General features: G+C 42.3%; 1 protein-coding gene across 2 annotated transcripts in view; it reads left to right on the top strand.

Moving 5' to 3' along the window:
- The window catches only part of fibcd1b (fibrinogen C domain containing 1b), an 89,523-nt gene extending 83,760 nt beyond the window's left edge, over positions 1-5,763 (top strand). For both annotated transcript variants that reach the window (XM_029444889.1, XM_029444888.1), the window contains one exon: positions 2,130-5,763. In XM_029444889.1, coding sequence (XP_029300749.1) covers positions 2,130-2,395 — 266 coding nt within the window. In that variant the 3' untranslated portion in view covers positions 2,396-5,763. The remainder of the gene's footprint in view (positions 1-2,129) is intronic.
- Positions 5,764-25,452: the final 19,689 nt, after the last annotated feature.

The raw sequence follows: 25,452 nt of genomic DNA, 5'->3' as shown, positions 1-25,452 counted from the left end.
TGCAAAGGAATAAAAATGAGGATAGAGGTATCTGAGGACACAGAGGATGCATGTGTGTAACAGCTTCCCCCCAGATATGGTGTCCTGTAATGCCCCTGGTCCTCTGTCCTCAGCATAGCCTGACCTTGAACTCATATGCCTGTTGGACATTTGAATCCAGTCGAATTAAGAGTACTCAAACTCTCTCAGGATGCGTGCGCTCTCACCTCGCCTCCCTGCAGGCAGCGTACTGTTATTATTATTAGTGGTATTTTCTGCTCTGCTGTGGCTGCTCTCCGATCAGCTGACAGGTGCTCATTCGGGCTGGGAGCAGCTGGACCTTAATGGGCATCAATGGAGGCTGCCGGCCCCAAACCACCAAGGTGACAACCAGCGCCTTGCAAATGAGCCTTTAAGTGCTTCGGTTTTGTTTTTCGTTCTTTTCCTACATCCCGCGGACATCATTCCACTGTCGACGCCATCGAGCTGCTTCCTTTTTCGTCTCTTCTCTTTTCTTCTAATGTCGAGCAGCACTCAACATGAATATCAGACATGCCTGCCAGATTATGTTTCCAGTGACTTGTTACCATGGTAATGCCAAATGGAGAGCAGAGTAGTGGAGAGCGAGAGGGTGAGAAGCTGGGCGACCACATCCTGAGCAATTAAGGGATGCCCTGACGAGCTGTCACCTGACGGCTTTTATTCTTCTCCCAGCTTCATCCTTCCATCCACTTCTGGCCACAGTGTGACGCTTTGGAAAGAAAGGAAAGGACAGAGTGCGGGGGGGGGGCGTTTATTGACCATTATGAGCCGATTGAAAACTTAAGGTTTACCGCAGCTTCTGCAGGGACGTGGCTTTCATTCGACTTCCTCTTAAAGCTATCGCTTGCAGATCGGGTATCGACGTGGAGAGAATTTGCCAGTGAGAAATCTTTATAAAGTGAGGCGTGCATCGGGAGAAATTACTTTATGACTTTTGTTCAACATCAACAGCATTCAGCAGTAAAATAAATGAACCATGACTAGTTCAGACGCACGTGTGATGACACTCGCAGGAGACCAGGCAGAAGATGAGAGTGAGAAGGAAAGAGAAATATAAGTATTTTAGAAAGATGGAGAATAGAAAGAGAAAACGAGAAAAGTGCATGTGTATGTGTGTATGTGTGTGTGTGTGTGCATGTTTACAAGTTGTGACTCCTTTGCACTGAATTGGAACACGGTAAATAACAAGGTTTTATAGAATAGTGCACTTTAGCGGAGCAGAGTGAAGCTATAATTATATATCTCCATGTATTTGGGTTTCACATGATGTTGTGAACTGAAGTGTGCTGGTCCGAGGCATGAAACCCCCTGTGTGCTGCAGGTCTCACTCGCCCTGCAGACCAGGATTAAGGGCACTTAATGATTGCACTTGACCATATTCACAATCACAGGAATTGCAGGAAAGAGTGACTATTATGTCACAATATAAAAATGATGTTGTATATTTCACTAACAGCTACAGAAATGCCTAAATGGAAATGTTGATGCTACAAGAAAGAGTGAAATCAACACATGTGATGAAGTTCATTAACTACGTAATCCTCTCCTCTTATTAAACATGTCTGCGTGTGTCTTTAACTGATAGACATCCAGACGAACTCATTAGGAGCGTGTTATTAAAAAGACAAAGATAAAAATAACCTTTGACGAATGAGCGAGAAAGCCGTCTGACCGCCTGCGTGAGATTAGGAGCAGCAGTACTCTGGAGCTTTATTTATTGTACTTCTGGTTATAGAAACGATTCATTGAAATGTCCTTTACTATATTGAAGTTAATCACTTGATACGTCTAATTACTGGTTTCTGGTATCAGATCCAAGAATGTTCTATGATGGTATAAAGTTGTCTTCCTTATTCATCGCAGACGGAAATAAACTCAATTCAAAGACACAAAGGAGATGAAGACGCTGCACTTAGCTCGAGCTCGGTGTCGTCTTCTTCTACTCCTTTTTTATAAACCTACTAGTTGTTGCAGCAGGCCCATAAGCTCCGCCTGTAAGGCTGGTAACCACTGACGATAACATTTGAACCCGTAGGCCTACTTCTGTTTTATATACACTGTGTACTGACACAATCAAATTTTGTTGCACATCTTTTCCCCTGCCCTAGGCGACTCTCTGCTGAAGCACAACGGGATGAAGTTCACCACCAAAGACAGGGATAACGACCACTCGGAGAACAACTGCGCCTCCTTCTACCACGGCGCCTGGTGGTACCGTAACTGCCACACCTCCAACCTTAATGGCCAGTACCTGCGCGGCCAGCACACCTCCTATGCCGACGGCATCGAGTGGTCCTCCTGGACTGGCTGGCAGTACTCCCTCAAGTTCTCCGAGATGAAGATACGACCTACCCGCGACCAAGAAAAGAAATGAAAGAGACAAAAGAAGAAGGAGGTTTTTTTTTTTTAAACATTACCAACCACAGTTTCTGACGGCTCGGCGGAGTTACTCGTCTTCATATTGTTTATTCACGTAAACTCTTTGAGTTCATTTGACTCTGCTGTTTGCCTCCTGGTGTTGTTCCCTTTGTGCTTCTCCTCCTCCATCACTCAGCTACTAGTGTCATGCTGGCTACCATTATCCTTCCCCCCGCTCCCTTTCTTTAAAATAATAATAACATACCCATCACCGTGCATATTTGTGATCATTCAGCTCACAAAAGCAACATGCCAGAGCTCCGAATCCACAGTCCACTGCGCTAGCTTTACTCAGTCTGACACGGTGGTCCAAGCATTGCCTGCAGGATCACACCCCAGTAATTCGCTCCTGACATGTAACTCTGACCTCCCATCTGTGCTGACACGGCACTACAACTGTGGTTCAGTCTCGCTGCCCACCGCTGTATAATCTGTGAATGGAGAGGGTTGCTGCGAATATAGCAGAAACAGACAAACCCTTCACAAAAATATGACACGGGGACACAAATCCTCTGCAGACGGAGTCCAGAGTGTCACCTGTGAGAAGGGACAGCGCAGTGGGACACTGTGTCACATTTACATCCTTGATCTGTGTGAACGAGACCCAACAGGGTAGTGGCAAGAAGTGCAGGGCCTCAGATAGTTAGAGGGAGACAGAGACAGAGAGGACGAGGAAACAATTTGACAAGAGGTAAATTAGTCGTAGGAAAAAGGGGGCAGAGTAAATCAAAGGGGAGTGAGGAAGTGGAAGAAGAGGAGGTGCAAAAAAAATAAGAAAAAGAAAGACAATGGAGGATCTCATGCATCTGACTTGGACCATTAGGGAGCATATTGGGCACTTTGTCTGATCTGCCTGCCAGCTGAGTACTGGCCAACTGATGCAGCATTCACAGATGGTAACCCAGCACTTTGTGTGTGTGTGTGTGTGTGTGTGTGTGTGTGTGTGTGTGTGTGTGTGTGTACGTGTGTGTGTGTGTGTGTGTACGTGTGTGTGTGTGTGTGTGTGTGTGTGTGTGTGTGTGTGTGTGTGTGTACGTGTGTGTGTGTGTGTGTGTACGTGTGTGTGTGTGTGTGTGTGTGTGTCTACGACAGAGAGCGACAGACAGAGTTATCTAATATTATCAATTTCCTGTCATGAGTTTAGTAGAGCGTCTCTACAATGTTTAGCACAGACGGACTAAACATGATGCATGGCTGCTATACTTTCACTCCATGTCAGTAGCTAACATGAAATAACAACGCCCGTGATGTGTGTACGTGTAACAGGAAGGTCAACAACTATTTGAAAGAGGAATCCCAGGCTGTGTTATACCATCCAGAGTTCATCTTATTTTCTTGGACCTGTTGTTACATCTTTACTCCCCCCCCCCCCCCCCCCCACATGCCCCCCTCTTTGCTTTGTCTTTTCTTTCCAGGTGATTCTTACAGGATGTGTTTGTGTGACTCGGTGTCTCTTGTCATGCAAAGGTTGAGAAAGTTGCTGTAAAATAAGATTTGACACTCTCAACCTCTCAGTAGGAACTCTACAATGTGTTATGGCAAAAACTAAATCTGCCTAAAGCAAACAAAAAAAGGAATAATAGAAAACAGAAAAAAAAATGTCATTTGTTTTATTTTAGTCGGTGAATCAACTTTTTTTTGTTTCATCGGGTTTATTTGGATGTACTAAAAGCTTTAAAAAAATATCTGTAGATTTTATTGTACAGTGTGTATGACTTTTAGAGCATGTGAAGCTGTTTTCTTACTATGCTAAAACACAAAGAATACTCAAACACATGGACTTCACAAAACCACCGGTTTAAAAAAATAAATAAAGAAGTGAAATGAGGAGTATTTACAGAACGCTTTTCTCTACCTGAACAAGAGGGAGCGGCCCGAGCTGCTCTGCAGGTTGGATACGAGTGAAGAGGAGGAATGTGATTATCCCTAAAGCACATGCCTGTTCAAATCTGCAGCACAAATATAAATATTTTATGGAGGCACAACATGAGAGAGATTTTAAACCTCCTGGCACATTCGCTGCCTTGCTGGACATACGTGATCTTTCTGACATCTTGGTGTTGGAAAGTCTCGTGGCACAGGGAGACAGCTGACAGTGAGCTAACGCACTGCACACCTCTGACACTGGAACAGCTGTGAGTTGTTTTGTCAACGCAGGTGCTCGGAAAGGGTCTCCCGTCGCTGCGTGTGTTTCTGCAGCACCTTGGCTGTGTGCATACAGCTATATGTCATGTCTCTTCAAAATCAAAGCACAGACACATGCTACAAATACTTGCTGATGTTATTATAGCACAGAGTGTGAGGTTTGATCATGTCAGAGGATACAGCAAGTTGGAAACTGGACTGCGCGTGAGAACCGTATGCAAACGTGTGTGTGCGTGTGTGTGTGTGTGTGTGTCCTCTGTGTTAGACAGAGGGCGCGTGTGTGAGCGTGTGTGCACATGTGTGTGTCTACAGTGTCTCTGTGTGTACACATATATGCACATGCTTTGGTTTGTACATGCCTAATGTGCATGAGCCAGACGACGGAGCGGGAGGCCGAGTGCGTCTCTCTGTGGAATTTTGAAGTAATGTGATGCTTATGTACAACTTGCCTCCCCTGCTGTTTGTGTTGATAACAGAGAGATTTACATAATTATAATGAACTATTACTTATTGTGATTGTGAACCCATAAGAGTGGACACCACCTTCTACTGTGTTGAACTGCGCTCGTCCCCCCCTCAGAACCCAGAGGACCCACCTTCATTCACCTGCAGCGTTGTGCTCACTGTATATGTTGATGCTATGTTGCCCCTTGTTATTTAAATGTAAAGTATTATTTGCCATGCACCTTTCTGTGAGTGAATGCCTTTGTGGTCACTCTCTCTGCAGCAGCTTGCTACGTTTCCAACGGAGGAGATGATAAAAGAGTGAAATCAGAGGCTCTAATCATTTCCAGTTATCCCGCTCATTACAGTGCATCAGCACCGCCTGATCGATCCCACAGGTCTCCAAGCCTTCTATCTTTCTTACTATGTACCTCCTTAATTGCCTCAGCCTCTGCTGCCAATTCCCCCTCATTCCTCATCGCTCCTAAATTCTCTTCCCAGCTCCTGACTCCCTGCCTCTTTATTGCTCTGTTTTCTTGTTGTGTTGCCCCTCTCTCCTCTTCCCGGGCCTCTGTCCTCCCATTCCTTCAGTCCCAGCGCATAACTCTGTTTCCTTTTCTTTTTCGTTTTGGTGAAGTACTATAGATTGTTTTTTGCTGAATCTTGATACTGTGTTTTAATGTTCTTGTCAACATTTAATAAACATTCACATTTTATAAATGGGGAACACCCTGACGTGTGTGGGGGTTTTCTCACTGCGGACGTGCACGCTCACGGCAGTGTGGTTGGTGTTTGTGAGTAAAAAAACATTTAATATCTTTTCACCTGTGAAATGAAAACGTGGGAACAGCACACACAGTAAAGTGACAGGAGAACATGCAGCTTGGTGCAGACCTAGGATATAGAAATGATTTCGGTTTTTATGCAGAGAGTCTCGGCTTTTCCTGCAAAGGTTTTGAGATCAAATCTTTTTTCTGCTGCCAATGCAATGGAGGTAAACTTAATTATGTTTGTGGAGCTCAAATATCTTTTTAGAAATGGCATTTTGAGAGACATGAACTCTTTATATAAGCAATGTTCCAGCTGCTCACAGAACTGTACAAAGTTTTCAGTTATTTACAGCAAGAAATGTAAATGAAATAATGGCCCATTTTGCATTATCTACCCACAAGGAGCTGTTATCTCCATGAACAAGATAATACAGGGCCATTGCATACCTAGGAATGTGCAATATATTTGAAAATAATTGCCTTCATAATAAGGAGGAGATATCAGAGTAAATTAATTAGCTTTCTCTTAAATCATGTACTATCTTAATTTCCATAGATAAGATGCCTTGGCCCTGCTGATGAGCGACTCGGCTGGACTTTCTTTGCTCCTGCTTTTTTTTAGGGAAGTTCAGCGTTAGTTTCAAGTGATATTTATATTTATGTAAAAAGTTTCCCATGCATATTCAAAGTCTGGGTAACAGCAGATCTAAGGAGACAGATTTAAAAACAGGGTCATTGATACAAAAGCAGGAAATGAGCAAGAGATGCATGTTGGAAGTTGCACTTTTATCCACATAATCATATTAAAGTATACAATAATGAGTAACCTGTTGCAGATCAGGGGATCACAGGATTTGTAGTTGGGTTACTCGCCAACATCGTGCAGTCAGTGTCACCGACCCCTCTCACATTACACGTCATTGGATCAGTGTTGATAATTAAAAAATGGGATTAGTGCCGCTTTAATACTCGAGATATAATTGGAAATGTCCAATAAACCTGTATCAGAGGTGTCTGCTTGCATTACAATACCATAGCAGCCAATCAGAATCAAGGATTCTTAGTGAGCGTGGTGTTCAAGAACAGTTATCCACAATAAGAAGGTCTGTTGGGACTTTGCTGGTTTGTCAGTGAAGTTATTTGTCACTACTACATTTAAGAGGTAATAAACGTTAGAATTGATTTCTCTGCTCATTCTGGCTCCAAACAGAGTTCCTAATAAAGCAAGTAGCCAGTCGAACATGTCGATAATGGATTAAATTAACAGTTGGATTCTCATTTAATTGGCAATTCTTTCAGGATTCCTAGCTGTGATCGGTTCGATGTTGTGACGGGAGCATGATGTAGACTTCTTATACAACATTAATACACTGGATAAGATGTCACAGTATTGTATGAATGAATAGGATCTACAGATGTTAGTCACAGAGAACTCACAGTTAGTCATCATGAAAGTAGCTTAAGTCCCAGCAACATAAACAACATAATGTAGACTCATTACTTATGTGTTTCCATTTGTATCCAAAATGTTACGTTTTCCACATCGAGGTTTGAACATGCTGCTCATGTCCTGCTATAAAAGGCTATAATTCAAAATGTATTCAGCCTTCAGATCTTGCCTGACTGATTTTACCGCTTTATTGCTTCCTGCTTACTGTTCATATCGCTGTCACATTTTGGCTGTGCAGTGAGATTCTAGCTTTACTTTAACAGCTCCAACAACGTTTCATCTCATGTTCATATTGAATCCACTTCTGTCTGCTGATACACATCTTCACGAGCGACTGTCCAGCACTGTGTTACGTCTCCTCCTGCAGGGGGAACTCAAATGAGTTCTAATCCTCCCTAAGAGTCCCCGGTGTCTGGAAAGTCCAACACAATGCAAACTTGTCACCGATCAAATTGTGGCCAAAAGCCAATCCAATATGGTGCATCTGCTAATTGCCTTGGAGGAGTGTGAGTCATGATAGGGACGGTTAAAGTTGAAGTAGTGACACAGAGGAGGGATGCCAGCCGTGTGATCCAGCTCTTCAATTCATAGTTCAAAAGACAGCAAATGATGTCAGTGACTGAGTTCTTATCTCTGTAGAGCCACTAGATGCACGCGGCATTCAAGGGCTGGTCTTAACACAGTGTGTGTGTGTGTGTGAGTGTGTCTGTGTGTGTATGTGCTGGCTGTGCAAGCTACTCAGCCCCTTCAAAGAGGAGAATTGGCAACAAATATGTTGTTTGCTCATTTGTGGAACAGTGTCAAGTTGTTTTAGACACCGCTCCAAATGCTCATACATGATCCATCATCGAGCGTACTATCTTGTGCAAGGTTTTACTAAGTCTTACTAAGAGATTCATTTTAACCAGGCTTTCTGAGGGTGTGTGTGTGTGACAACAGTGAAGTGAGTGCATGAGGAGAGACATAGTTCCAGCACTTGTTATAACCCTGTCCTGAGAGGGGATTGTGACACACTGTCCTTTTCTTCCTATAACGCAATGATTACAAAAAACGAGTTGGTTTTAAAACACTGAAACATTTGTTTGTGTGAGGTGTTGAGGACGTCGGTGTCTTAACGCTTCAACTCTACGGGCCCAAAATGCAGAAGCCTGAAAAACAATTCTGCTGTACATGAGCAAATGTTTTAAGAATGAAAAGGCCACCATCGTGTAACTCCTCGAGATGCTAAGCTAATCTCAGCTCCATGCACAGGCACGAGAGTCTGTATCTCTTCATCTAACTGTGTGTTGTCCCCCAAATGTCAGACTTAAGTGTGCGTTCATTTAGCTAAAGGGGATGCACGAGGGGATGTGGCCATCCTTCATTATTTGGTACTTGTTGTCCTTTTTCTTCTCCCATTTAATGTTAGCTGCACGTCTCGGTTCCCCTGAGTTGCTCGGAGGTGATGCAGCTCGCCTGTTGTGCAGGGTGAAGGGACTGACTTTTCTTTAGGGCTTCAGAGAAGTAGAGATCTGCACATCATCCAGGGCTTTCTGATCCTTCCTCCACTTAATGCAATCTTCATTTCAGCAGATAGTGTCATACACTCTGGTCTTTAGACTTCTCTGCTGTCTTTTCTGATTGAGGGTCATTTGAGTGTTTCCACAAGGTTACATGCTTCAGGTCAGATTTGTCGTATTATTTATGCACGAGTGTTTGCTTGCCTAAAGGTGAAGATAAAGAACGCCTGCAGGTTTACATTTTTATCAAAACCCCCAACATACACATTTCCTTATGATGAAAAAGGTGTTTATTTATTATTGAAGAGGCATTGTTTCATGAAGGCACTTTTGTTTCTCCAAGTAAATATGTTTTCATCTGTGTGTGTTTGGGAACTGTTTCTATAAAACTTCTTTCCAATCAGCTGGAATCTGGGGGCTCTGTAGCGCCAGAGGAGAACTGGAAGTGTGCAGAGTCAACTCAAATACAGAGAGAAGCTATGGCTTGCGTCTACATACTGCAGCTTGTCTGTTTTAGCGTTCGGTATGAACACTTGTTGCTTACTAAGAATCATCTGCTGCACCTTCATCACATGCTTCTGGGTTCATTAGCATTCCTTCCCTGCGTCTCTGTTCGGCAGAGGAAGCTTTCAGATTACTGCAAACGCCTACCAAACACATGAACACCTGACTGAAAGAGGGCATTGTATCAGTTCAGGCAGAGCACAAATGTCATGCTTTGCTAATCTATCAGCTAATCGCGACACACACCAATCTCCATCAGTCTGTTTGGATTACTCGCTGTACTCTGATTGTTGCTATATAAACTGCAAAGTAAAGCCTTGTTCCTACCTTCACAAGTCTTTATCTGATACAGTCCATCCAGTGGCTGTGACACCGATAACACAGCACTGTTGTTGCCCGGGCTTTACTCTGAACACCCATGGGGGGATTTGCATTACAGTCTGGCTGTATCCACAGCACGCTTGCTGGGAAGGCAGGGGGGCAGCTTACTGCAGACGCATGAATGTTGAATGGAATTGTGTTACTGTTTGTTGCTGTGGAGGGTTTTATCTTTTCACTGGTGTGTTTTAGACGGAATTACATTCAGTTTGCTTTGTGTTGTCTTTAGTCAATTTGTCATAACTGTAGACGGGTGCGATTGGCATGCATGTTAAAAAGTAAAACATAGCCTGACACGTACGGCTTTACAATTCTTACGGGATAACTGCAAACTTCCATTAATATGAAAAATATGCAAAGCCAGCAGGTCATTAAAACGTTATGATAAGATGGGGAACAGCAGAGTCTGTGTCATTTCGTGCACAGACCAAAAAAGCCTCAGACAGTAAGATGACCTCACACACGCACACACACACACACACACACACACACACACACACACACACACACACACACACACACACACACACACGTGTGCATCAACATGCTTAAAGTCACATGTTGAGTGGGAGTGGTTCTTTAAAATAATAAAAGGTAATAAAAGACAATACTATCAAATAATAAAACCAGGTATAATCAAGTTGCAATATATTAGTCTCGTATAATATTACTACTTTTTGCTGTTACATTTTTTGATGGATGGTTTGTGGACGTTTTGTAGCCTCGAGTTTGGCATTTAAAACTGTTGCTAAATGTTACAATTAACTTCCATGAACCGTAAACACACCGTGAAAGGGTTAAAGTTGTCAGACCAAACACCGGCAACACCCGACCCGGACAACAGCATGTTAGTTACATGTCAATCACACACACACACACACACACACACACACACACACACACACACACACACACACACACACACACACACACACACACATCCTAAAGCACCCTGCTTTATCGTCTATTATATTCTAAATGGGACCATAACGCACTAAATACATGCAGATCCGTACGCAGGCTGGTATTTATGAAATATAAACTTGACTTGAAGTGCGTACTTGTCCACATACTCTGCAGTCGGCCTGTTTTCCGGCACAATGGAAAGGTTATGACTATGTTAGCTATTAGAATTAGAAATGTGATCGCTGCTGCGCTGTTTAACTAATGCTATATAATTTTCCCACACGATGGGGCATTTATGATTTTTTTCTGCAGAACATTTTAACACAATGTCTACACATAATTCTGCCAGCTCTCCTTATTTTCTTCATTTGTGATGAGTTACTGAATTGGCAACACAATGAGTAATGACCACTCAATGGCTGCCTTAGTGCTGTTGGAAGACCTTGCAAACAGAGCATGCTGATTGTTTGACAAACGACTATTAATTGTCTGTGGAGCACTTCAGACTTCAGAGAGTGTGTGTGTTTCTGTGTATTTCTGTGTGGACCTAAAAGCTTTTTGCTTTCCCTGAAGTCTGGCCCGGTGCGTGAGTTTACACGGCACTCTCAATTAAATGCATTTTTCTGTTCTTTAATGTAGCTTTGAGGTGACATTAATGAAACGGGTTGATTTAATCGCACTCTCCTTTGTGCGTGACTGTCACCCGGTTCAACCTGCATCAGTGCGTCCTTCAAGTCGGTGACAGCAGGCGTGCGAGTGGAGATCATGGCTTTAAAGTGAAGTCTTTTGTTTTTAAAGGTGTAGCTCATATTTTACATTACTAACTGCATAAGTGGACTGCAAATACAACTGCCCAGGTGTCCTGTTTTCTCTTCTAATGGAAAACGTGTATTTAGCCACATTTTTGCAAAAGTGGAACGCAGGAGAGCGACGAGGTGTGTTGTACTGCAGGTTTCTCTCTATTCCTGCTGTGACACTTCATCACGATTGTGTTTTATTGCACACAACATGAATTCAAGCTAACCACATTTTATTCTAGCTATTTCCAGCTTCTTTAAAAGAGAAAATCTTCTGTTTTTCTTTGCCACATGATTGTACATTTAAAATATTTAGGTTATAGACATTTGTGATGGACGTTTTTCTCCTATGGACCAAACCAATTGATCAATCCATAGTAACATAATTGCTAGATTAATCGACGATGAAAACCATTTTTGCACTTGCACTTTATAGAATAAAGTAAAATGTACAGCCTATTTCATGCTAAACTTGAATTACTATATGCATTATCTAATACTGTACTGCTAGCTGTATACCCAAACTATACTCTCTTCTTATCCACATTATATGAGCGTAACACTGTCAGCTCATCCCACGTCTACATTACCACCATATATTCTACATGTATACATTAAATATTTGCATATACAAAGCTCTGTGCCCACTAGACTTAAAGCTTTCCTTGTAAGCATCTTTGTTCCTTTAATATTGCATCTCTATACGGAATGCAGTTCGAGCCACAGAGACCTCTCTTTAGTATTGCTCGATGTGAGTGTCACCTTCGTTCCACGTCACGCACGTTCCTCAGACAGCTGATAGTGTGAGGAGAGAGCGCGATCCGTCGTGATGCGCACTCGGGGAATTATGGTGCAGAGTCTGAGATGTCTAGTCACAATAACACCATCTCGTTTTCCACTCATTTGTGAAGCAACTTAGCGAAACCTTTTATGGAATCCTTTCAAACCAAAGGAACTTGGGGATAATAGGTTTTTTTTTATCAGAGCAATATTTACACCTCAGTGTACATTTACACCACAAGCATAAACAAGCAGTGGATTCACTTTCTTCAGCGTGGCAGCAGAGATATTGCATCATGCCAGAGTCGGTTCCTTTGAGCCTATTATCAAATGAAGAGTCTCCGTGGGCACGATGGAGCAGTGACAGGGACTCATTGTGCTGATTAGCTTGAGAGCAGCAGTCGCTCCGTGGCCTCTTCACACAGCCGCGGTGTTCCCATGGTTTGCTCTGATGAGCTTTCAGGTGTTCGGGTTTGTAAATATGAGCTCCTTTTCTCTCCTTTGCACAATTCACCTTGTGTTTTGACAAGGCTTTTATTTTAATGAATTTGGCTCTTAGGGGGGGAAAGTTAGTTAGTTAGAAAGATAGTTATTTTCTTCTCAACCTCTGCAGGGGTGCTGTATCAAACTGGAAGTGGCAAGGGGGAAAGCACACACTTTGTATTACACTTTGCATTGCACTGTTCTGTAACAGCTCTTCACGTGTCAGGGCCTTAATTAGAATAATAATTCAAGGAGAGAAAACGGGAATGGATGAGGAAATACTGAGGCAACAGTTTTACTCAGCCTCACCTGACACTCATCTTTCTTTATAAATGGGACTCATGGAAGCATGACCACTGAATGTTCCCTCTGACTGCATGTAGTTCATCTCCTGACAACTTTAAAGCCGGGCTTAGAGTCTGTGTGAGGAAATCGGAAAGGGGCATATATTATGATTGTAAAAGAAGGTGAAAATTGATCCCGAGGTTATTGATTATAATCAGTAAGTAGGTCCACCCAAATGTTGTTTTATAAAAGAAATCACCGTCACGTCAATCTTTAATTTAGTTCTTTTAAACATGATTTATGTTCTTTGGGTTTTCTCTTGAAATCTATTCAGCTTCATATCTGTGACAGTACATATTAAACATCTTATGTTCCTATTAACGAAGGAATGAAAGGTAATAACTGAACAAAGCTGAAGTCGTCTCCTCGAGTAAGTACATTTAGCAGGTTCCACCGTGAAAGACCAAATTATAAAAGCACTCCGCAGTGTCCGGCTGAAACATGAAAGGCCTTTCTCTCTGCAAAAGAATTCATTCCACCTGTGTCCATTCAATGTTCCCGGCTGAAAGAGCCATCCGTCCTGACCCCATGGCTGAACATCCAACTGAACCTTCTGAACAAAAGAGTCTGAGACAGCCTGTCTCCGGCACTTGCTGTTTGCAACAGACGTCGGACATGCAACCGCAATCGGGAACCTTTTTTCCGAGGGCGGCAACAGTGACAGGCCGTATAACCGAACACTCACACCGGCAGTGACATCGAGAGGCAGGCCGAGCAACTGAGTCATTCATTTCAAATGAGCGCCCGGACATGAAGGGCGACAGAGAAGAGCAGGGCAACGCAGGAGGAGATCTCAGGGGGGGGGGTTTGGAAACAGGAGGAAGGTGAGCAGAGTTCAACTTGATGCATGTGAGAAGTGATTTGGTGTCGTGACAGCGGGAGGAGCAGATATGGCCTTCTATAAAACTTGATGTTGAATATAATACCAAATACAAAGCAAATGACATTTTATAATATTGATTTATTTTAAAAACAATCTCCGTCTCTGAGACGCTTCCATGAATTCAGGCTCTGATCAGCTCTGAGTGTTTTTCACAATAAGAGACCCGTTCATGAAGCAGTCCTCTGAGGGTTACAGGATAACACAAACATTCAGATTGTGTTTCAGACTTTGTGTCTCTGCAGGTTGATGAAGGTGAAGTTTCTGCAGCTTCAGTCTTTTGACTCCTTAAAAGTAAAAAAACAGATTAAGAAAATATTTTTTCAGCGCCTTCAAAAGTCTTGTTTTGTCGTTTTCGTGGTCTTGACTCAGAGAGAACTTATTTGTCATCGAGTTGCAACATCCTTTCTTATTTCTGTTCTTTTTTAAATAAATAAACACGTTTTAAATAAAAGATTCTACATAAAATCTTGATGTGAATTCTTTGCAGCTCCCCTTCTTTGGTTAGTGAACATACCACAGGCCTGGTAGTTGTGTCTCCAAGCTGCAGGAGCCCCCACCCCCCTGTGGCATGTGACATTAGTGTATGCTAAGCTAATTGATGGTGCTGGCAGGTGGAAGGTCCCAGTGGGGCTCTGTGGGAGCTGTGGATCTCATACTCCTCCTGACAGACACAGACAGAGCTAACCTAGTACCTGCTTATTACTGGGGACACCTCACACATATGGAGCAGTGCTAATAACCAGACAGACCCCTCGACAGCCTTTGATGGAAGGAAGTTGTGAGGGATGAAAGTGAGGTTTCGGCAAACAGGCTTTTATTTTATTTTATTTATGACGCTTGGAGATACAAGGGATGAGCTGGTCATGTAATCTCTGTATCTCCGTTTGTCCGGTGCCAGCTCAGGATAAAGGAGGAGACATATTGACACGAGTACATGAGGAGAGCGTCTCTCGGTGACTGTGGAGACGGACACCCTTGAAATAGAAGCTGTTTTGTAAGACACACAAACGCTTTATTTATCTTCACTATAGTTAGTTTTCCATTTCCTTAAATCCTTAAACAATACGGGCAAAAATAGTGATTAGTCAATTAAAGAAACATCAGACGAAGAACATGATGACATATGTTGTTAAAATAATAACGTGAATGTCTGTTCGGTCCTGAATATCTCAACCACTGGATGGATGGCGGAGACATTTGGTGCAGACATTAATTGTCCCCACAGGATGATGTCTGCTGACTTTCCTTTAGTGCCGTCTTGAGGTGGACGCTTTGTTTCTGAATTGTCTCCATAACTACTGGATGGATTGTAATGACATTTGGTAAAGAGCTCCATGGTGAGCAGAACATGAGGCTTCAGGAGTGTGGTAGTCGAGTGATGGGGATGTTTTGTAAATGTATATGTATGTGTGTATATGTATATATACTGTATATGTATGTGTGTATATGTATATATACTGTATATGTATGTGTATATATATATATCTATATACACATATATATATACATATATATGTATATATATGTATATATATGTGTATACTGTATATATACATATATATAAATATATATGTATGTGTGTATTTATATATATATATATATATATATATATATAAAATGCATAATTAGTTATATAAGTCCAGAGCGGTTTTTTAAGCAATTTAACTGGGTTGTTAGGGATCCATTTCTGCAGATTGTACATATATTTGCTTCTCTAATATTTGTGTCATCAGTGTAATAAAAGCTATACTTGACGGTATGTGTGATGTTGTTACAGTAAACAAAACTTCAGAAATCACAAAATGTGCTAAACTCTGCAGATCTGAAGAGCTAAAGCACATATGTTCTCTCAGTAGCATGTGCAGCAGAGGCAAGAAATACAGAAGTGTTCCTGCAGGTAAGAGACTGAACTGCACTGCTCACTGTCCACCGTGGCTCAGCAGAAATCACAGAATTAACGCTCCTGTTCATGGAGCAGATATTGTAAACTAGACTTTACGTTGGTTACCATGAATTCTAATAGTTACCATCTTTTACTGTGGATACAAAGCAGCATGATGTCGAATGTGAATCCAGAAGATCAAAACATCCCAAGCATTCATAACATGACTGTTATCTATACTTTGTTGTTTGTGTGCAAACTACAGCCCACGTACAGGAGCGTTCATTTAAGTGGCCGGTGAGTTATTTAGTTGAAACGACTCTCCGTCTGGACACATTGAATTCATCTCCAGTTTCTTAAACGCCAACATTTCTGTGAATCTTTAAGAAATATGTGACTGTCATCACTTATTACTGAATTTAAGCAGCGCTTTGGAGAGTCTGCTGCCCTTGAGAAGGACTGTTCTCAACCTCTTCCTCTGTTGGGACGGAAGGATTACAGAAGGAAGTGCAGCTTATTGAAATACAAAGTCATTATACAAAGTTGCAGCTTCCACTGCCAGAGATCTACAGTGGTTTGGAAACGTGTATTCACTTTATTTGAAGCGTGGGACATGAAGGAATCTTTATTTACACTTAAAGCCTTCGTGCTCAATTTGGATTTATTGCTCAGATCTGATTCCAGTGTGAACAAGTCCCAGTCCTGAGCTGACCCGCATGCTGTCGTACGGAAGTTGTTGAATTGGTTTTGTCTTTACATTACATTACTGTTCATTTAGCTGACGCTTTTGTCCAAAGCGACGTACAAAAAGTGCAAACAATCATGGAGATACAACTCCGAACAGCAAGAATAGAAAAGAATAGCTTCAAATAGGAACAATCGTATAAGTGAACACTGTCTTCAAGTAGCCAGTTTGAAGTGCAACATACAGAAACAGTAGAATACAAATTCAACTATTAGCTATAAATAAGCCAAACCAACACAAGTGCAACATACAAAGAACAGTTATTTAGTTTCTTCATTGGTCGAGGTGCAGTCCAAACAGGTGAGTGTTCAGTCTGCAGGTGTGAAGACTGTCTGCTGTCCTGACATCAATGGGGAGGTCGTTCCACCATGTTGGAGCAGGATAGCAAACAGGCGAAATCTGAGTCCCACTCGTAGTGAGGGAGCGGCGAGCTGATTGGACGACGCAGAGCGAAGTGAACGTGCTGGGGGTGTATGGTTCGACCACGGCCTGGATGTAGGAAGGGGCTGATCCATTCACAGCACGGTGGACCAGCACCAGAGTCTTGAAGCAGATTCGGGCCAACACTGGTAGCCAGTGAAGGGAGCGGAGAAGCAGTGCATTGTGGGAGAACTTGGGTAGATTGAAGACCAGTCGGGCTGTTGCATTCTGGATGAGCTGTAGAGGTCGAATGGCACATGAAGGCAGTCCAGCGAGGAGGGAGTTGCAGTAGTCAAGGCGGGAGATGACAAGAGCCTGAACAAGAACCTGCGTCGCCTTCTGAGTCAGTAGGGGACGTGTCCTCCTGATGTTGTACAGAGTGTGTCTGCAGGAGTTTACAGTTGTTTATTTCCTGGTTGTGAGTCGTCTGTGCAGCACGTTGCACTGTTCTAACCTGTATGAAAGGTGCCGCGGTGGGTCATGAATTATTTTAGAGAGTTTTATACGGGATGAAAACTGTGCTGGGAAGAAACAAATGTCCAGTGCAGCTTTACAAGCCTCACAAAAAAACGTAATCTATATATCAGCACCTTGTAACCCTCGACTCGTTCTCCAGAAATGATTTTCTCACTCACATCTTAATAATATGTGGAATATAAGGCACGGCTGCTGCTTTTCATGTGGAAAACTATGTGCATGCAATTTCCCTGGATCCTCTATCACTTCCTTCTGTGTTCACCAAACTTATTCTGTGTACAACTTCCCTACTACTTTTACTTCCCTTTGTGCCAGCCTGCTTCTTTTCACACCTTCATCGCCAACAAATACTTTCCTCCACGGCTGTGAACAAGACATGGAGTTTTGAATACAGCCAAGAGTAACACTAGATCAACAACATTTTTATTTGGAGGTGTTATTTCCATGTGTTTCACGCTGAATTACAATCATAAGACGTGAGCTACTTTCTGCAGCTTAACCTCGGATACACCTCGTGGATGGGAAAATAATTAGTTTATTTACACAACTGCTCGACTCAAAAATGTGCTCGACTACATCTTTCCACTGCGAGCAGAGGAGCAGTCTTTGTGCTGACATTCACCGCCGCTAATGGCAGATTTAGAAGTTCATCTTTATTCCTTTTGAGGCTCTTCAGGTTTTTCCAATGTGTGACTTTTGGCAACACTCCGAACACTTCAATTAAATAATTTGTTTGGTAAGTAAAATGTCTTCGCTCAGCATGGCTGCTCTCATCTATTCTCACAATGAAGTTTAGTCCTTTATAAAACAATGAGTTAGAGATTTAGCTGTGCAGATTAGTCTGAGGCCTAATTGATTATGAGTAACATTTAACTTCTGCTCGTAGCAAATGGGACATTAATGCCATCTCCTTCTGTCTCGCTCTCCTTCTCTCATGCAAATGTTTGCTTTTTATCTGCCGTTTGTGGCATTTATCCACATCAGTAATTCTCTTTCTCTCTCGTTGTTCTGTATTCAATTCAATTTGCGGTTCTCCTTCGAACCTTGCCTGGAGCCTGAAGGTGAAGCTTGAGATTTACCTGCTGATCTACACACCAACTCTCACCTTTACTCACAAGCTTTGGGTCGTGACCAGAAAAAAAGGATGAAACTGCAGATACAAGTCGCTGAAATTAGTTTTCTTTGCAGCGATGGACTGCGAGGCTCCGATTCTCTGATACTCCATCCAAGCCGCTAACCCACGCTTGCAACAGTTGCTCCTTTATGTTGAGCGGAGACTGCCGAGGTGGTGGGGGCATCTGATTAAGATTTCTCCCCGAAGCCTCCCTGTGGAGGTATTCTGGGCACGTCTAGCTGGGAGGAAGCCCAAAAGACTCGGGAGGGATTATATATTCCAACTGGTCTGGGGATGCCTCAGGATCCCCTAAAAGGAGGAGATGGCTCGAGGAAAAGGATGCCTGAGCTGCCTTTATTAGTTTTCTGCCACTGGCGCAAGGACCCTGATAAGAGGATGGATGGCTTAAATGTTAGGAATGAATATTGCAACAGCTTCCATTGCAATGGAATAAAGCAGAACATTTATTTAATAGCCCACAAAAAAGGGCCGATAGCTCCGCTGAGGCTGTGCAATCCTAGACATCTGTCGTCTGTAGCGTGGGGATCTCTCTTTAAGCTAAGACAGGGGTCGGGTCTCCCTGCATGATCATCTCAGCTGTTGAAGGTGCATCACGTCCTCTAACACGTTCAGATTCATACATCTTTCCAACTACGTCATTTACTGTTCATTATTAATATCTGAAGATCGTTACCTTTCATTGCCTCCATTCATTTATGCATTTGTGTTTGTAGTAGTGTGTGTATATTCATTTAAGCTACAGACTCTTTAGCAACCTACAGAATTTAGATTTATTTAAGGTAATTTTACGATCAAATTTCCTCTAAAGAGTTTGTGCCCTGAGAGAATTTATGTTAAATGATGTTATTTAAAATTAAATTCATTTTTTTAATAGCCAAAAGAGAGCGCAGGCATTCTACGACAAATTAAATATAAATACCAGAATATATAGAAAATGATATCTGCATGGTAAATCATTAAAAAAGAAATCTATTCAAATTTGTAAAGTAGTTCTTTAAATATCCTGCTGACAGAAACACAGACAAATGGGACTGAAAACCACCTGCTTGCCAGTAATTATAGAGCAGTTTCTCCACTCAGAGTTTCTCTTTGTACTGTCAGTGCTGTGTGTATGTTTGTGTGCATGTATGTGTGGTAAAAACAAAAGACAGTTGCATAAAGATAACATCAGTCACAGCCTATTTAAGTAGGATGCCTCCAATATGCAGCAAAATGCTGTGCGACCTTGTCATATTGTTGCTTTAATCTCATCCAGAATAGATCAAATAAACATCATTTTACTGATTAGCTCGTAACTGAACGTCAGAAACAGATGAGTGGGAAATGGATTCAAACGCTTTAATGACCGAGGGTTTGAATTATGTATGTAGAAATGACACTGGCTCATTTCCTTGTGCCGGAATCCTCTTTTGTGATTGATTCCTTGATCAAAGTCCTCACAGCCATGGTGGCAGCATTTCCATCTGTCAGCAGATTCTCAGCATCGAGACTTTAAATCGTTTGAAATCTCTCATCATTATTGCAGATGACGGCGTGTCCAGGGTGTTGTCTAGTTCCTATGTTTTGCCATCTTTCACTAGAACATAAGCTGGAAAAAGATTCTAAATCCTGCTTTTTGTGTTTTAAGGCCGGGATTTGCACAGGTGCTTCTTTGTACCAGGTTCTGTCGTGTCCAGTCAACATGCACTTTGATCTTCCCTCGTGAAAACAGCAGCGTGCATCGCCAGACCTTTCACGTTCCACCTGACTCTACACATATAACCCGGTCAATTTCACAAAGAAAACTGTGTTTAGACATGCATGTGAAGATAAAGGCTTTAGTGGTATTTTTTATTATAGACGATGTTAGATCCTATTTCCTTCATCCTTGGATTTCACCCAATCACAAGCTTGGATAATATACAAGCCTGTGCCTTACATTTCGTTTTACCACCAGTAATACTGATGGCCTCAGTGTCCCTGTCTGAAATTACATATGAATCACAGAGTGTGGGGCAGCTAGGAATTTAATGGGAAATTGATAGGCTTTATACATCCTACATATAACAATGGAGCCTTTAGTACCGTCAATTTAGGGGTCATTGGAAGAGGAGGACAATACAGCTGAATGTGGTTTTATCAACCAAACACCACAGCAACGGCCAGAAATGTTAGTCATAGTTTGGTGCTTTACACAGCACATCCTCGCCTTTTTTTTAATTAAAATATATATTATTTCCTCATTCATGACAACAAAAAATGTACAAAAATAATCAGCATGCTAAATGTGTAGTATTTCCAGTTCTTATGTTTACTGTTTCCCCTTATTAAATGAAATAAATACCCAGAGTGCAGTTGTGTTGTTGTTTTTGTTGCACAAATCCCAAAGGTTGGGCCATCATGGTCAATTACTTCCCCTTTACTTTCGGTCTCAGAAGATAATGTCCATAGTGATCAACCATAAATCAATATTTTGCTGCAATAGATTAAAACTGGTCGGTTTTCTTTAGCCCTGTCGGCATTTATTGGCCTTCTCATTTTAATTCACAGTGGACCAATTCTTCACTTGAGTCCATACCGCATAACTGTGGAGTCAGCAGAATCCAAACAATGTGACAATCACATATATATCTCTTTAATGCAGTATCGCAAACTTTTAATAAATTACAGAAGAAAACACAGAGTTTATAAAAATGAAACTCCTACTCAGTTATCTCGAGGTACAATACATCTTTTAAGAACGATCTTTAACCGTTCTTTGGACATTTTATTGTAGAAAATGCTTTTCCTGCCTGCCACAGCATTTAGTGTCCATGGACTCCAGAGTCGTGCTGACTCAGTTGTTGCTGTTGACCCCGCAGAGTTCAGAGCAGATGTAACCGCCGCTGCTTTGTGCGTTGCCTTGAGCTGTGTGATGGTAATGTGCAGTATTGGTATTGTCCTTGTTAGCTTGGGGGGGGTATACTAGATAACTCTACTGGCGTTGAAGATATGCTTGATGTGTTATTGATTTTCAACATGGATTAACCAGAATTCATAAAGACGGCTCTTGAACTTCATAAGGAAGACTGAACATCTGCATGTGAAGAAGGATGTGTGGTTGCATTACGCTTCTCCTCGTCCATGCATGACCCTGAATGAGATCAAGCTCTGTCCTCGTTATCATCTCTAAATGTTGTTCAGAGGAGCGAGGAGCACAGTCTCAAATGAGCGTCCCACGTGGACGGTCCTTTCATGAACAGTCCCTTCAGATCCTGTGTGCTGATCTCAGGGTACTGATGAAGCGAGCTGCTGTGTGTTCATCTCCTCAGTGCTGCAGTTGTTTCCATGATGCAAGCTGGGATATATGTTAAAGGGACAGTTCATCCCAAAATCTAGATGCTATTTATAAATCTAGATTGATTTGGTTTGAGTTGCCGAGTGTTGGAGATATCGGCCGTAGAGATGTCTGTCTCTCTAATATGATGGAACTATATGGCACTTAGCTTGTGGTGCGCAAAGAGCCAAAGTATAACGTTTGAAAGATTTAACATCCATGCCTGTTTCCAGAAATGATGACCTGGTTACTCAAGATAATCCACAGACCTTGTTGTGAGCAGCTTCACGTAGGAACTATTTTCTTTCAACCAAACTACACCCGTCAACCGTATCACCGCGCAGAAGGAGGCGTGCATCTACTCACGTACGAGAGGCTCACCTGAGCGAGGAAGACAGCATTAATGTTTACATCTCGTGCTGTCACAAGTACAAGCCTCTCATCCGTGAGTAGATGCACGCTTTCTTCTGCGTGGTGATACGATTGGCGGGTGTAGTTCGGTTGAAAGAAAATAGTTCCCAGACGCTCCCAACAAGGTCTGTTGATTATCTTGAGTAACAAGGAGAAGGCAAATGTTTAAAAATATTAGTTAATGTGTAGTTTTAGTTTTTGATGAAGCACCTTTATTATGATTACATTACAATAAATGCAGATTCTAATTGTTTTAAGATATTCTTTGGCATTACCTCAAGTTATTAAAGCTTCATTCTGCAGGAAACATCTATGACATCGCCATTCGTCCATTTACTGTATGAAGGAAATGCTTGTTACTTGTCCCTGGGCTCATAATAGAACTGATAAAGCTTCAATAGCAGTCCCATCCCAACAGCAGTTCTCCTTCTCCCTGTGTGACTTCACAATTTCTGGCAAATACCTCTTTTCTCTTCTCTGCTTTGAGAGCACTTATCTCCATTTAATTTGCCACAGAAACATATTCCTCTTCTCTCATACTCATGTCTCTTTAGCTTCTCTGCATATCATGCCATGCAGAGTTCAGCCAGTTGTTTACTGTCTCTGCTGCTTGATATGGTTCTCTGTTTAAAGGAAATTCCAATGACAGAAAAATAATAGATCTATGTACACCTAGTCCTCCTTTGAGTTCACTCAAGTACATGTTCAGCATATGGACTTCAAACAGCACAAACACAATTTAGATGAGCCCTCTTTGGAGAATGACATACAGCGGCAAATCTGACAAGTCGTGTCGGTCCCAGTGATGTGGCTGCTGCAAATCTTCATTCATGGATCAGCTCACATGTGATGTGGGAAGGAAAGAGTCTGTGCAGCTCAGTGTATGAATGTGTATGAGGAAGATTACAGAGTCCTGCACATGCTGAGCCATGTCACACATACAGAGCCATGTCATACATACATATGATGGATGAGTCATATGGTGTGTGTTCATGATTTCCTCATTTGTTTCCAGGCATCACCAATCACCCACAGAGCCCTTTCTCCATCTGAAGCCTGCTGTTGAATGTCAGGAGTTCATCCGTATCATTTCCTCGGAAAGCACATTTGCTGAATGAGTGCGACTGCGGTGCTGAAGGTTATCTGCATAAGAAGTTAATGAGGGTGTGATCGGCATGCTTCAACCCTGATAAGTTCACTGTGTTTCTGTGAAGGGATTCTTTCTTGAAAGATTTACATGCAGCACTATGAGATAAGTTTGGGTTTTTTAACATATGGAGCACCATTTGTTATTTTTATCTGCAATATTAATTGTCAGAGGCACAGATTTATGTTTCTGCTGGTGGGTGATTAAAACGGTTAAGGCCTACACAACTTCTGAAGCGCATAGTGTACATTCAGCATGACCAACACACACACACACACACATACTCAATTATAACAAATATTTACAGTGATTGGGGATCAAGACTCTAACTAATGATACAGAGTATACCATGAAATGCATAAAAAGTAACAAAGATAAATCAAGTGCACTGTCCAACACAAACCGATGCCATCGTGGTTGTGTGACACCACTGCTGTAACGATACGACCAGGAGACAGGGAAAAGGACTCAAATGCACAACTCAGAGACAGATCTAGTGTCGGCAAAATACTCTTTACTAGTAGCAAAAACGGGTTCGGTGCACAGGAAGGCCATCAGATAGCAAACAAAACAGGGAGGGAGTAGGCAGAGTCAGGTCACAGAAACCGGGAAGTCGAAGGCAGGAACTGGAACCAGGACACACCGGGACCAGGACACACCAGGAAAAGGGCACACCAGGAACAGGGCACACCATGAACAGGGCACACCATGAACAGGACACACCAGGAACAGGACACACCAGGAACAGGACACACCAGGAACAGGACACACCAGGAACAGGACACACCAAGAACAGGACACACCAAGAACAGGACACACCATGAACAGGGACACACCATGAACAGGGCACACCATGAACAGGGACACACCAGGAACAGGACACACCAGGAACAGGACACACTAAGAACAGGACACACCATGAATAGGACACACCAGGAACAGGACACACCAGGAACAGGACACACCAGGAACAGGACACACACGGCACAACAGTGGAACTCTATGACACGAAGGTACGAAGACAAACTGGCAACAAGGGGAAAAAACCACACAGACTATATATACACCAGGAAGTGGGCGGGGTAACAAGACACAGGTGGAGATACCAACAAACAGATTGGGAACACCTGGGGGCAGGAAGTAGCCACAACTGAAACGAGAGAGAACAGGCAAGTAACAAAATAAAACAGGAAGTACAAACACCAATAAAACATTTAACGGACAGCAGAGACCCGTACAGCTGCTATTGTACACACCCATAAAGAACATAACAGCACAGGGCCCACCCGTCTATTGACAAGACAAACTAACTATAATAGGCTGTCTAACGCTGTTATATATATATATATATATATATATATATATAATATAGTTAGAAACACATAACGTTAGGCCAACACAACTACTAAATATAAAAGATTGAATTTGTTTTTCACCTACTATTGACGTTAATTCTTTACGATATGCTGGGTGGAGTTTATAATCAGTGTGCATGTGGTCTGGACTGTTCCGGTGCACATGGCTGCCGTTCCTCTTACTCATTACTCATTCAAGTGTTGGCAGATACAGAACTAGCAAAGGAGAGAAAATGATTTTATAGATTTATTTTACTGCTTGCTCCTCTTTTTTTTTAAACCACTGAGATCTCATCAGTCTCAGTTGCAAATTACAGCTTTCCTCCCTCGTCATTTGCATAGCCTTCATGCAGCCGACGGACGTATGAAAAAGGGTGAAGGAGGCTTCTCTGGCAACACACCCCTCATCATTTATTAAATAAATGACTACTGATGCGGCTGCTGATGCAGCTCCCTATTAAGATGAATCCTCCTGGTCTCTCGGGACCTGAGCCTGTTGAAATAGGATATACCCACATGTATTAGGGAAGTTAATATTTTCAATATTGACATGTTCGCTCTTAATATTGTTTAAATTGAATTAACCTGGGGTGGATCTTAAGAGGTTAGCCGGCTGATATTAAAGCTTTGGCCTTGGATCAACATATCTGGGAGGTTTTCGTGGACATTGGAGTAATGTGTTGTCCCCTTATACAGTAAAGTGACCTGAGGCGAGAGAGTTTGGCTGAGGCAATAAGGCAGAAAATCTAATATGGTGGCAAG

Source organism: Cottoperca gobio, chromosome 12 (assembly GCF_900634415.1).
Source record: "Cottoperca gobio chromosome 12, fCotGob3.1, whole genome shotgun sequence".
In the NCBI taxonomy this organism is placed as follows: domain Eukaryota; kingdom Metazoa; phylum Chordata; class Actinopteri; order Perciformes; family Bovichtidae; genus Cottoperca; species Cottoperca gobio.
This window is presented reverse-complemented; position numbering and strand designations above follow the sequence as displayed.